At 47.7% G+C, this 13,839-nt stretch overlaps 1 protein-coding gene across 1 annotated transcript in view; it reads left to right on the top strand.

Annotated features, from left to right (window-relative positions):
- The window catches only part of LOC142570732 (uncharacterized), a 36,363-nt gene extending 26,184 nt beyond the window's left edge, over positions 1-10,179 (top strand). The window contains exon 2 of the mRNA XM_075679076.1: positions 9,801-10,179. Within this exon, the coding sequence (XP_075535191.1) occupies positions 9,801-10,157 (357 nt within the window). The 3' untranslated portion in view covers positions 10,158-10,179. The remainder of the gene's footprint in view (positions 1-9,800) is intronic.
- Positions 10,180-13,839: the final 3,660 nt, after the last annotated feature.

The following is a 13,839-nucleotide window of genomic DNA, read 5'->3' as shown; positions in this document are numbered from 1 at the left end:
CACCTCACTCAAAAACAAATGGATCAGGCTAATCGTCTAATCAGACGGGCGGTTAAGACTGCACTGAGCCTGCCGATGCGCGCTAGCACTACCCGCCTCCTACAGACTGGTCTCTATAATACCGTCCAGGAAATCATAGAGGCACAGAGGAGTAATCAGCTTCTACGCCTCACCCGAACACCCACTGGGCGAAACCTACTCCGAACTCTGGGGTGTGAGCCAAGCGGCACGATCCCGATGGAAGAGCCGTGGTTCCCCATTCCTGTAAGACTCACAGCTAACATGCACCTCAAACCGTTGCCACGAAACATGAATTCGCACCGCTATCCGGGTCGACGTAAGGCGCGGGCTGATTACTACACCCGACGTTACCAAGATCGCGAAGACGTTCTTTATGTCGACGCCGCGGTCGGTCCGCTCAAAGGAACGGTCACGGCCGCTGCCATGACGGAGGACGGACGCATTAACATCTCTGCCTCGATTAAAACAGCGCGCACCGATGTGGCTGAGGGGGTCGCATTAGCCCTAGCAGTGGCGCATGCGGCTGGGGATTCTGCCATTACAGAAATCTGCACCGATTCCCAAAGTGCGTACCGTTACTTCCTTCAAGGCGTAGCACCTAAGACGGTCACACACATTTTGCAAAACATTCCTTCTCTTCCCCACCAGGTGACTATCACGTGGGTACCTGGGCCTGAGTGTGTCCCCGGGAACGAGCGCGTTAATGCGCATGTCCGAGGTCTTTCCCTCAGGACCCTGGACGACCACTCACCCAACCCCATGGAAAAGCCAGGAGAGGGGATCTGCACCTACCACCAGATTACCACGTATTACAGGGATGGCAGACGAGATTTACCTCCCCCTCACCATTCCCTTACCGCCCATCAGAGTTCAATCTGGCGCCAGATCCAGACCAAAGCATTTATTTCTCCCTATCTGGCACATTTATTTCACCCTGGTCTCCATAATCCACAATGTACCACCTGCCGAGCGCCCCGGGCAGATCTTTTCCACTGTCTGTGGAGCTGCCCCACGCCCATGGCGGTAGAGCCTATTCCCAACCCTTCCTTTTCCTCGTGGGAGGCCGCTCTTCGGGCCACTTGCTCGGATGACCAGCTCTGGCTGGTGGACCGTGCTTGCCTAGAGATGTCGGCCAGGGGGCTCCCGGACGTCTAGGAGCCCCCCAACCACATTCAAATAGATTCAATAAAGTTTTATCCATCCATCCATCCATCCTGGAACTCTCCTGGCGTCTCCCTGGCGTCTCCTCTGCGTGTCCTTGCGTGTCCTCACGTTCTGCCAGCGCACCACGCTTTTTCTTCTGATCTGGCCGATTTGGCATTCTCGGATTGGCTGCCTGACGCCCCATGGTCTTTTCTAATTGGTTTGCTTTTCATTTTGTTGTTTTTCATGCGCCGCGCGTTCTCGTGCCGGACGCTCTTCGGCGTCGTTGTTTTCCTTCTTCCAGCATGGAATCCGCCTCGGCGCGCGCACTCCTTGTCGTCTGCTCCTGACCGTCCCAATCACAGCACCATATCGCGCACCACACATCACAACTTGTCAAATGTCTAACATGTATGTCACATATTTGGTCTCTTTCTTGTCAATATTGCACCATACGAAGTTAGAGAAACGTTATCGTTTGTCTCCTATACCGCGAGACCAAACGGTTGTTATAAATATTATGCACCGGCATTACATCTTCTTTTCTAAAAAGTGGCTCCGATGGTTGATCATATGCGACGTTGTAAACATTTCTTAACATAGTTTTCTGTAGAACGTACAGTTTCTGCATGTTGCGCTGTCTCGTGTCTCCCCACACTATATGGCAATAATTGAGATGCGAGTAAAATAAGGTATTGTACAGGAGTAAGTTAACGCTAGACGACAGAATCCGTTTGTTAGTATGCGTCATTCCTTTGACACTAGAGAGCTTTGCTGCAATGTAGTCAATATGGTCGTTCCGTGTCATACTGTCGTTGAAATATACTCCTAATATTTAAAATTACCTTACTATATCGATTCTTGAGCCATTGAGCATACTATCGTTGTTTAAGTGCGCGTATTTATTTTTCTGCCGAAAGAGAATGGCGTCAGTTTTAGTTGTATTAACTTTTATGGCATTATAATGTGCTCATTTCCCTATACACACACACACACACACACACACACACACACACACATACATATATATATATATATATATTTGCGCTGAAACGTTGAATATGCCTTTGTAAGTATTACTGATGCTGTTGTTGCTGTGAATAGTAGAGTAGTATCGTCAGCGTATATGACGGGTTCTATTTCAGTGTCCACGTATACAATGTCGTTCAATCATAGATTAAAAAGAGAAGAACCTAGCATAATATCTTGAAGGACCAGAAAAGATATTTTCTTAATGTCAGATGAGTCTCCGTTTAGGTCTACATATTTTGCCTGCGGGTTAAATAACTACGCAAGAGCAATAGGCATGTTCCTCAGAAACCATGAGCTTCTAATTTCTTTCATGAGTAAAGTATGGTTCAAGTAATATAAAGCTTTCGTGAGATCTGTTTATACCAGGTATCCCCGTAAACTAGGACAAAGATTAAAAAACCCAAGAGCGCTAGAGAAATCACATCAACTGCTCAGTAGTGGCAGTCGTGTGTACTTACAGTCTATATATTTTCATCACGAAGTATTAATTGTTAAACTGTTTTTCATTAGTTAACATATTAATTATTGCTTGAATCGCAAACATGTCAATAATAAAATTGTAGGGCGCCTTAAATAACCTCCGAATGAAGCTTTTATTTCGTGCTGAAGTGTGTCTGGTTGTTTTTCTAAGAAAAAACAAAAACCCGCGAAATACGCGAGATATGAAAAAGGTGTGCGCTCGAACGCCGCTACTCAAGCGCCTCTAAGCAAGCTTTCATGAGAAGCCAACAAACAAAGACACCAAGGAAAACATAGGGGAAACTACTTGTACTTACTAATTGTATTAAAGAAATGAAAATGGATGAAAGAACAACTTCCTGCAGGTGGGGTTACCATATTTCAAATACGGAGACCGCTTAGAACGACAGAAAGCTGAGCTAGTTGGTAAGGATTCGTTATGCAAAGCTAGTTAAGATAGGTAAGCTAGGTGAGGTATGCGCTGCCGTACAGAATAAAAAGGAGCGGGTAAAAGGCAAAAAACGAACAGATATTTGTCCAGTGAAGCACAATAAGGACAACTGTTTTACTGACTGTCGTATGGGTGTGGTTTATAAAATTCCCCTTAGCTGTGGCCAGTTCTACGTAGGGCAAACGGGACGGTGTATCAATCAGGGGCTAATGGAACATAAAAGGTAGTTAACCGGTGGATCGCCTTCTAATCTTTCGCTTCATTGCCGAGATTGTAACTGCACGCCAGAGTTAGATGAATGCGCGATATTGTACAGGCATAAGAATGAAGATACGCGTCTTATGGTAGAGGCATGGCATATCTATAATGGTGGAAGTGCGTGCGTGAGTCAGCCTTCGATTACTTTACATAAGGAAGAGATTAAGTACCTTAACAGTTATCTCTCACGTAGGCCGGCACGTTTACCCGATTGACACGTGGTGTTACCATTCCTGAGCATGCGCAGATGAGTTTTGTGCCTTCTTTCTTTTTTCGCCTCAGTGCCCCCTTCAGTTAATAGTCGGCGTTCGTGTTGTCCACTTCTCTACTCTTGTGTCCTGTCTGCACGCCTCACTTCTATTTTGCATAACGGAGACCGCACCTCTCCGGTACGACACGACCAGACGATTGTGTTCGACCATTCAAGTTCTTTATAAAATCCCACAGTGCGATTATGAAATCTTTTCGGAACTTGCAGACGTTTGCGCTGCCTGAGTAGCCGATTGAGTTAGACCGATTCCTTCGACATTTTGTGAAGTGCCCAGTACCTGACCTTTTTTTATGTCTTCGTGCATACTGCCTCATTGTCGTTCGGGCTCACTTTCAAACACACGTGAGGCCAAATTAGGTTCATCCCATTTTCATTGGGCACTATGCGTTTTAATCGAGTTAGGTAGACCACGACCACGAGATTTTAACATTCGGGCACAGTGAAAACGCCATGCCGGCAGTGCTGTCGCTGTCACGAGGATACAGTGCACCGAGGCGTCGTTCGTCTCTATAGGAGGAAGGGCTTCACAGGTAGTTAAAAAAAAATGGGTTATACTTAGCGTCCTTTCAACCAAAGTAGAGACCTTGCCTAGTTTACAGTGAAACACAAGGGAAATTATTCGGGGCAACCACAGACCAAACCACACTCAATGCCCCGAGGGCATGCCACCCCCTGTGATTTCGTGGAGAGATGCAGGTGACACTCTGACGCTTAAGCTTTCTTGAATAATTTCCTACTTGTGACAATCATCATGACAAATACGAGCTGCCATTGTAGCACATTGTTTAATATAGCATTCAGCTGTTGTCGTCAGATCTTAGCTGCGCGGTCCTCGCAAAGTGCCCGTGTTCAAGCATGCGCCGGACTATTCATGGCGTTGTCCGTCTTATTTGGTGGGGAAAAAATTTACTGGTGATTACGACACTCGGAATTGCGAAATTTGAGCGTATCGCATCTGACAGCGGTCGTCAACGGCCTTCGCCCGCTCATCCAGCATACGCCGCGAACAGCGTGATAGCCGATCGGGTGCCTCCCGCTTCGCCACCGTCGCGTTCGCGCCGCGCTCGCCACACTAGCTTTAGAGCCTGGCTGTATACCTCTGCCGTCCAAGGAAATTTTCGTGTTGTAAGCAAAAAACGTGGGCCGACCCCCAAGATTGTGCTATACCGGCCCGATCCGCGGCGGAGGTGAAGCCTGCGTTAAGCACTCCCCGTACGTGGGCCGATCCCAAAGATATTGCAATGCCAAGCCGACCCGCGGCGAAGGTGAAGACGGCGTTAAGCACTTCCCATACGCGGGCCGATCCCAAAGATAGTGCAATGCCGGGCCGACCCGCGGTGGAAGTGCAGTTCACCATTAAGGGGCCCGCATACACAACTTCGCTGGTCATCCTTCTTCACAGAGTGGAAGGGCACTGAGTTTTTTCACCTGTTACAAAAGATGCCTGAGAGTAAGAGACATGCTTACCTCGCCCTCTCTATCCTCGGCGCAAGCGAGAAGCGGCGCGCGCCGACTGTTGCAGAGCTGCGATAGCGAAGCACCGCTGCTCCCCAGCCGTTCACAGCGGCCTTAAGTTTTTTACCAAGACTGTACATGGTATGGATTCATATGACCTTTTTTAAAACCCTCCAAACGAATTACCTTGAGGTTTCGGTCTCCGCGCTGGCGTCTCGCGCACTACCGTGAGGGTTAGCAGCAAAGAATGCCAAAACATCCTTTTCCACTTCTTGGACTACCATCGCAGTCCTGTGTCGTTTTCTTCTGAAGCTACCCGTCTCGCAAAGGATTTCGTACGTTTTAAGTATTGTTGACGGACTAGGGCGTCGTCCACAATGCCACATCCTGGATAGCTTGGCTGCCTTCCTCTTGTCGCCGTGCGCTGCCCCGATAGCCGGGATTGTTTTAGCTTTCTGAACATTCGTGAAGGGCATGACTGTCTTCTTGAAGAGCAGGTAACTGGCGTGGTACCGTTGAGATCTCCCATTATTATGTACGATCTGACACGTCAAGCAAGAATGATTTACGCAGTCGACAACTGCTTATGCTGGCCGCACAGATCCGCCAAAACGCATTAGATGAGCATAGCCTGTGCAAGTGCGCAAAATTAGTACCAAGTGTGCCGTCACGCTTTCCAGAGATTCGAAATCCCCCCCTCCCCCTCTACGGCTCCGCTACGCTTATCAATGCGTCAGCGTCGTGTTCTCATGATGCCGTGACCATCCCATAGTGTGAATAAAGGGAAAATCAGACATCCACCCGTTCGTAGCAGTTGCTACAAAGGAAACCCATACGGTTTCCTCGAAAGAAAAGCCTCATAGCTGAAGAAAAATTTGTCCTTGTCCGGGAATCGAACCCGGGACCACCGCCTTTCCGAGGCAGCCGCTCTACCATCTGAGCTAACCAGGCGGCTAGCAGATGGCAGGGCGAAGTCGAATTTGTCGACAACGCGAAGCAAAGGCAAGAGTTTGACTTAGTAGTTCTGGGGAAACCCGCAAGGTGGAGAGAAGTAATGAATAAAGGGAAAATCAGACATCCACCCGTTCGTAGCAATTGCTACAAAGGAAACCCATACGGGTTCCTCAAAAGAAAAGCCTCACAGTTGAAGAAAAATTCGTCCTGGTCCGGGACTGGAACCCGGACCAGGACTATTACGTCAAAATCCCATAGTGTGAAACGCTGTATCGAGCTGTCGCCGCTAATAAAGCCGTGTGTCCGTGGCTATTCGCTTCCGAGCGCTTTCGTAGCGGTGCGCGAGCGCGTATCTATTTCATATTTTGGATGTCTCGCGAGCTTTTGTTTTTTGTCGGAAAAACCAACGAGGCAAAGCCGAGCACGAACGAAATGGTTGATTCGGAGGTTATTTGAGGTGCCCTACAACTCTGTTATTCTTATGTTTGCGACTGAAACAATATTGAAAAGTTCACTAATTTAAATCAATTAATACTCCGTGATGAAAAAAACACTTGCTGTAAGTACACACGACTACTACTACTACTACGCTGTCGGTGCGATTTGTCTAGAGCTCTTGGGATTTTTTTTTAGTCTTGGTCCAAGTTAATGGGACACCCGGCATACCTAGGGTAAGTTTCTTCTCTTCAAATGCATTTAAGATGCAGTCTTTTTGTCGTAGCAAGGGAACTTCTTTGGACAGATGTTTCTCACAAAAAAACTGTCATTTGTGTAAAAAAAAAATTCCTTTTCAAGTCCTTTCGGGAAAACACTGTAGAGAGAAGCCCAAGTTTTGCAAATTTGTTTTGTCGCCTTTTTATGCACAACTGTTACTCTCGCGAGTTCCATTTTTTTTTTTTTTTTGGAATATGCCGTTTGTGAGGCAAAGGTTGAAGGTCACGCAGAGAGCCTGGATATCGATGAGGTACTGGACGTCTTTAATATTCGCACCGTCTGCATCACAGCTAGTATCCCGGCCACAGCAGCCGCGTTTCCATGAGGGCGAAACGCAAAAGCAACCGTGTACTTATATTAAAGTGCGCATTAAAGAACCCCTGGTGGTCCAAATATTCTGAGTGCGCAACTACGGCGTGCCTCATAATCAGAAATTGGTTTTGGCAAGTAAAACCCCATAATTTTTCTTTTTTGCATCAAAGCTCCCACTTTTCATTTCAGGCAACATTTTTATCCCTTCAGCTTCGTCTACTGGATTTAAGAAGCAAGATAAATCATTCATATGTTTTATGTACTCTAGTGCTCCGTTGTTGTAGCTGCTTTTACTTTGACCAATAAAGCAGTCATAAAGTCTTTTCGCTAACATTCTTCCAGATATTTATTGGCTTGTATGTTGTATCCCTGTAAATTATCTAGTTGGGCTGGAGCGATTAAGAAGGGTATTTACTTTTTCTATGTTATGACCGTTCTACCTATGGGGCCAGAGAAAATTTTACAATAGTACTCATCTTTAGCTCGGCGAAGCTCCTCTGTGAGTGCTTTCCTAAAAGGCTTGTATTCTTTATGGGCCTCTGGATCTCGAGCTTTTAAAAACAGTTTTTACAACCTATCTTTTGTCTCAACATTACGTAGCAGCATTGGTCTCACCCAAAGCTTGCGGATCTTTCTGGGATGCTGGAAATATTTATATGGAAATGTTCATCTATAGAGGTCCAATATATTACTTACAAAGCAAACACACGCATCATCTACATCCCATAATTCGAGAATACCACTGGAATGAAAATTTTCTACTGTTCCACGAAAAAGCTCGAGATTGTTGGGCGTAACTTTTTGAAAAAGTGCTGTTGTCTTTTCATGCTGCAAGGCGCAGTTCTTTTTTTCAAAACAAACATATATTCCACCGTGATGGCTAACATCTGTAGAAATAACACTAGCCTTTGAAAGCGGTGTACACGTGTTATTGATAAATAAATTAGGCAGAGAGGAACGTGTTTGTTATACGTCTAGGCGAACTAATTACGTTTATACATCCAAATGTTTGTATTTATCGCTTCATTTCATTTTGTGGGCGTTATAACGAAGCATATTTATGTTAAAATCTCCACCCAAGATAACTCTCTATTGATTATCGCCGGACCAACCAAGCACTTTCTGTGCCTACCGGACCCTGTAGGGGGTCGCTACAGAACAGCGATAACGAGTCGGTTCATTTTCAAAGATATCATTTCGTAGTCCAAGTTTAACACAATAAATCGGGCAAGATTTCACGAGTTCCTTTTTGACCAAGAGCACCACTACCTCGACTGGGTACGTTTATAAATTCCAGCAGGAGGGGTCGCATATGAAAGAGTTCACTTAGCCATAGCAGCTATGATTAATCAAACTCAATCTAGTGCTTATCACGCGCTATAAGGCCTACTGGTGCGCAATTGTTTGCAGAAATTTCGCACCTGCTCGGTTATGGCCACCCTGGGTTCTACACGCATGGTGCATAAATGCGTGAAGAAATTCTGGCACCAACACAGAGAGATGCCAATTCGTGCCCACCACATTTGAACGCGGTGGGCCAACGACGAACAGGCAGCGAGCACGATTGCGAGATTACACGATAATACACCCACGAGCTGCATCATGAGTTTTGCACGTGAACTTTTTATTGCGCCGATAGCTGTTATGCGCTTTACTTTGGTATTATTGTGCAGCGGAAAGAAAGTCATTACTTGACCACGCATGTGTCACGTCAGGCATGACGCAATCAAAGCTAAGTGTAGCCCAGCGCCCGGCGTTCGCAGAGGCGCCGCTTAGCAGTACGTTTGTTTTGCCCATCCGAGCTGGAATGGTCACGTTGCAGAGAGCTGACTAGGCCATAGTAGGTATGATTGATCAAACTCATATTGGTACCCATCAGGACTCATAAGGCCTGAAAATCTGTAATTTGTAGCAAACACGTTAGGAATGTTCAGTTATGGCCCCCAAACTGCGTTTTATCGCTACGGTCGAAGGCAGGGGTGTTTTATAACTCACATGAGTGGTCTAGTGAGACTCGGGCACCAAGACAAAGGGATACGTTATCCCTTTGAACAAGGCGGAAAGTGTCCGTCTGCATAGGGAGAAGTCCTAACCAATTACGAGTGTGGTGGGCTCGAGCGGCGCAGGGCCGTCTCCGGAGCCATCATTAGGAGGGTCATTTTTTAACCTATATTGACACACCCTCTGTAAAAACAAACCGGTTCATAAGAAGAGGGAGCGAGCGCGATCAGAAAATCACATCACAGAGCGCCCGCTAGCTGTAACATAAGTTAGGCATGTGAGCTTTCTGACGCGCGAATAAATGTAACTTGCGCATTCCGTTACGTCATGTCTGTACCCTAGTGTCCATACAGCGTTTGGAGCACGTTTCACGCGTACACCCCTGCGGCTGCTTCCCTCAAATAGCCTACCCGTTTTGTTCTATGTTTTTTCGAGCGGGGGGAGGGGGAAGGGGAGGGTGCATTGGACGGGGGGCGCGCGCGCATGCATTTGACGGGGAATGGGGGGATGAGAGGTGGTGAGGCGGGGTGCCCAGATGGTCCCCCGGTGCACAGAAATTCCGGTGGATAAGGGCGCGGCAATACATGTCAGGTGCCCTTCCTCCCCCGTGGCTACGCTCTTGGCTCGCGGTGGTTATGCAGATCTGACAAAGCTACCCTTCTTCCCCACCTGAGGTTTCATAAACGACCAGGTTAATCGCGAGAACCTCTTTGCCCTCTGCACCTGCAGGTGGTCTTCTACATTGCGTGTTCGTGCGTGGTGACTGTAATGGTCCTGCTGTACATCCTGATGGCCTGGTACGGCAGCTGCGGCGTCCGTTCGAGCACGAGCCGCGCGTCGGACGACTCTTCTTCGCGCAGGCGACTTCTCTCGGAGTCGCACTCGCTACACGACCGGCAACCGCTGCTCGCCAACGGGCGCTCTCCACCCGGCGCACCTGACAGCCCCGACGACGAGCTGTACTCGAGAGCGCGATGGCGTCACTATGGACGCACTCCGAGCCCGCTCAGCGGCGCCATGTCTGAGATTGGCGGTGGATCGAAGGCGCTCATTTCTTCACATCCAGAGAGTGCGTTGTACCTTTAAAGCGAAAGCTTTACTAACCTAGTCGAGCCGAGTTTCACCATCGCCAGCAATTTGACCTTCATTTGACCGCAGTTGCGCCGTAGCCTTGGCATAACGTGACTCGGCGCGCCTAGCTCCGCCACCGCGTGCGCTTGCCGCCGCTGGCTTAGCGCATGCCCTCTCCGCAGCTGTGTCGCCGCCTGACCACGCGACTCGCCGCTGCGCCTGGCTAAGAGGATCCCAGCGCTCGCCTTGTCAGTGAGAGCTTGGCCACGCCCCGCAGACTCTCAAGTGCAACAAATGGCCACAGAGGGCGAAAAAATCGACCGCGCGCCACTGCTAATTAAACCAGCATAGCAGAATTACTTCGGCATACTTACGTTAGTTCCAATATATCCCGCTAGGGGAGCCGTAATAAGCGCAATTTTATCTTACAAGCTTTTCGCTACAATTACCGAAGCATTTCTATTACATAAAAAAGAGGGCAAAATTATCATTGCTAATTAGATAATGTACTCTTTATTAATAAGCCTGTTGTTTCTTTGTCACCAAAACGCACATAGCGTTCAGAATCATTTATATTTCGCGTGGCCTCTGGACTGGATTTAAAATTTTTACCGGCATTTTCGAGTGCACGGCCGCACGGATTCATTCGTGCGTACACTTAGACTGGTTGCTTCTTTGTGGCTAAAGCTACTTTATTGCGCTTCGATGTCCCGCGTTATTTAACTTGGGATGAAGTGACGTGTTTGCAAGCGGAGATGTAAGCCAGAAAGCTAGATTTTGGTCGTGAGCCATTCGGAACACGTCTGCATCGAAACGGGTGCTGCATTCTGCTGCGGCTGAGAATGGCAATAACGGTGAGTCGTTTAACACCGCTGCTTGAAACGTTATATTGTATTCGTCTCATTAACTTACAGGCGGAGACAAATTAGCAAACTAGATCCTGCATTATATATGGGCAGTCAGGATCCTCCGTTGCTGTTTCCTAAATAAACATTTAGTTGCGAGGTCGTTGTTATACACACAGATTCGGGAAAGAAAGAGCGATATCGGAACACGCGTCACATTTCTCATCATTTTAAAGCGTGTCCTAATGTGACTGAATAGTCTTATCAGTATACATATAAAACTTTTCTTTGAGCCCGCGGGCAACTTCTTTCGTCCACAAAACCGAATAATACTTTGGTAACATGAAGGGAAAGTACAGAATTTAATGTATTAAACGGTTGCAAGCATGATAATTCACCCATCTTTCATACTTGTTGGTTCCACATGTTCTTGCTGTTCAGTTTGGTGTATAGTAGGGCATTAATTTTCACAGTAAAGTGGTGCATCACGTTGCTGCAGAAAAATAATGCATCACTTCTAATAGCTAGCTTCATGACTTTCATGCATTTGCTTGTGGAATCAGCAGTGCACATGTGATCTCTTATAGTGTATTTCTCATTTCTGATCTTAATAATATTTAAGATGTCGACATGTATTGTAGTTGGGCAGACCTCAATCTTATGGACAATAGCAATATTAATTTAAGCTTCTGCTTAAAGGCACCCTGAAACGGTTCGGACACATTTTGTAGACGCGTAGGGTACAGCTTAGGTAGAACATTCGCACCACAATAATGCAGCTACAAGCAATTACAAGTTGCCCTCCTCCCTTGCCATGCTTTTCCTCCTCAACTCGTTCGCGGAGCGATCGGGGCTAAGCTCCGCCTTCACTGGGTCTGCCTCACGATGCGAGGCCGCATCGTCCACTTTCGGTTGTTTTGGAGCCCGCCCCCGCAAAACCTCTCCGCTAGCCGCTCGGCTGTTGACCCCAAACGAGAGCTATCGAAGCAGCGTGCGTTGCGAGCATTCCGTCGCAGCGCCGAACGCGTCTGGTATTGCGGTCACCACACACTAGCGGAACGTTTCGAAGGAACGCGGGAAGCATAAACTCTAGCTGATGAAGGAACTTTAGCGTAGACGTGCGTGAGCTGCCTGATCGGTCTCCACGGTCCAGCCTCCCGTTGGCGCAGAGCTCAACCAGCGAAAGAAAGAGCTAATATTGCTCTTACCAAGTGTAAAACAATTTAAACATTTACCAAAACAACGCGTTAACGATTACACTCCTGCAAAAAATTTACACCAGCAGCAAGGAATGCATTTTGTTAGTGCTGCTGTGTCTGGTTGAACTCTATGCCACCAGGTGGCTGCACCGTGCAGACCATTCACGTTTGCGCTTCTGTTCATCCCACGAAACGACACGCAAGGGGACACGGCCAGGCCCTGTCCCCTTTGCGGTTGCGTTTACCCTAATAGAGAGTTTTAGCCCAGCGGGTTTACGGCCAGCGGAGCGGAGCGGGCGAGCGGAGACACGACTGCGCATGCGCACAACGCTGAGGCGGCCAGCGGTTTTACGGAGCAACGTTTACGCCCGCTGGAAAGCACTCCCCAGCGGAGGGTATACGCAGCGCGCGACCGTGCGTAAGCGCGCGCGGGCGTGTATGGGAAATGCAAGATGGCAGCCGCGAACATGAACGCCGGCAGTTCTGCATCGACGACGGCGACTGCGGCGCTGACCCGTACATTAGTACTCATTATATTATTAACAAATAATGTACTGAGAACATGTAATATATCTTTATTCAACATTTCTTGCATTATAAAAGCAAGCGTAATTCAAATTCATTTCTCAGTAACTCCTATTCGGACCACTAGGTGGGGAAGCAGAGCGCCCCGCTCTCTCCGCTCGAGCGGGTGAGTGATCCGCCAGGCTAAAATTCTTTTTTCGCGAGCCGCTCCGCTGGCGCAACGGTGGAGACCGCGAGCGGAGCGAAACGTAAAACCGCTGAGCTAAAACTCTCTAATACCGGGCTCGCGAAACGCTATTGCGCTAGTAATCTTCCGGTGTAAAGTGACGGCCACAAACGCGCAAATCCTGGCGCCGATCGCATAGCGGCCGCCCGATGCGCTGCAGCGAGTCCGCTCGCCTACTGGCTTGCAGAGGGACACGATGTCGCAGCTTGACATATTGCCAGTCACTAGGTTTGCAGTCCACAACGCAACAAAGACAGACCGACACTGACGGCGGAGCTCTCGTCAAAGACGGAGCACGTTGTAACACGAGTAGACGACTCACTTGCTGTGAGCCGGAAGTGCTTAAGTTTACTGAAAAATTGTTCTTGTGCATTCCCTTTATGTTACTTTCTTTCTATAAAAACAAAATAACTAACATTCCAACTATTACGAGCATTTGTTTACCATAAAGTTGGAAAAATTATCGATCACGCGCCCTGGTCAACCAAACGGATAGCTCGCCCCACTCACGTTATATGGGTGATTTGCGTCATATGGGTAGGGGCGGCTTAAAATTCCGCCGCGCAGTGTACTGCGATCGGCAGCGATGTGCATTTTTAAACCTTATAATAAATTACACGCTTTACGCGGAGCACTTAGATGCGTCAATTAAGGATCAGAAGGACCTACTCTAACAACTCAGTACGTTTGTAGAAAATCGTCAAAATCGTTTCAGGGTCCCTTTAAGCACCCTAGAACAGACAGTGCACATTTGCATGTGTTCTGTAGTCGCAAACCATTACAATACTTATGTCACACCTTTTTGCATTACATAATGCAAAATTGTGCTTTTTCAATTTCTAATGCAGCCAAACATTCTGTTCCAGACATGCAGTAATGAGGACGGCACAAGTATGAAGCAA

Source organism: Dermacentor variabilis, chromosome 2, assembly GCF_050947875.1.
Source record: "Dermacentor variabilis isolate Ectoservices chromosome 2, ASM5094787v1, whole genome shotgun sequence".
NCBI lineage: Eukaryota > Metazoa > Arthropoda > Arachnida > Ixodida > Ixodidae > Dermacentor > Dermacentor variabilis.
Note: the sequence above shows the minus strand (reverse complement) of the source record. Positions and strands in the feature narration are given on the sequence as shown.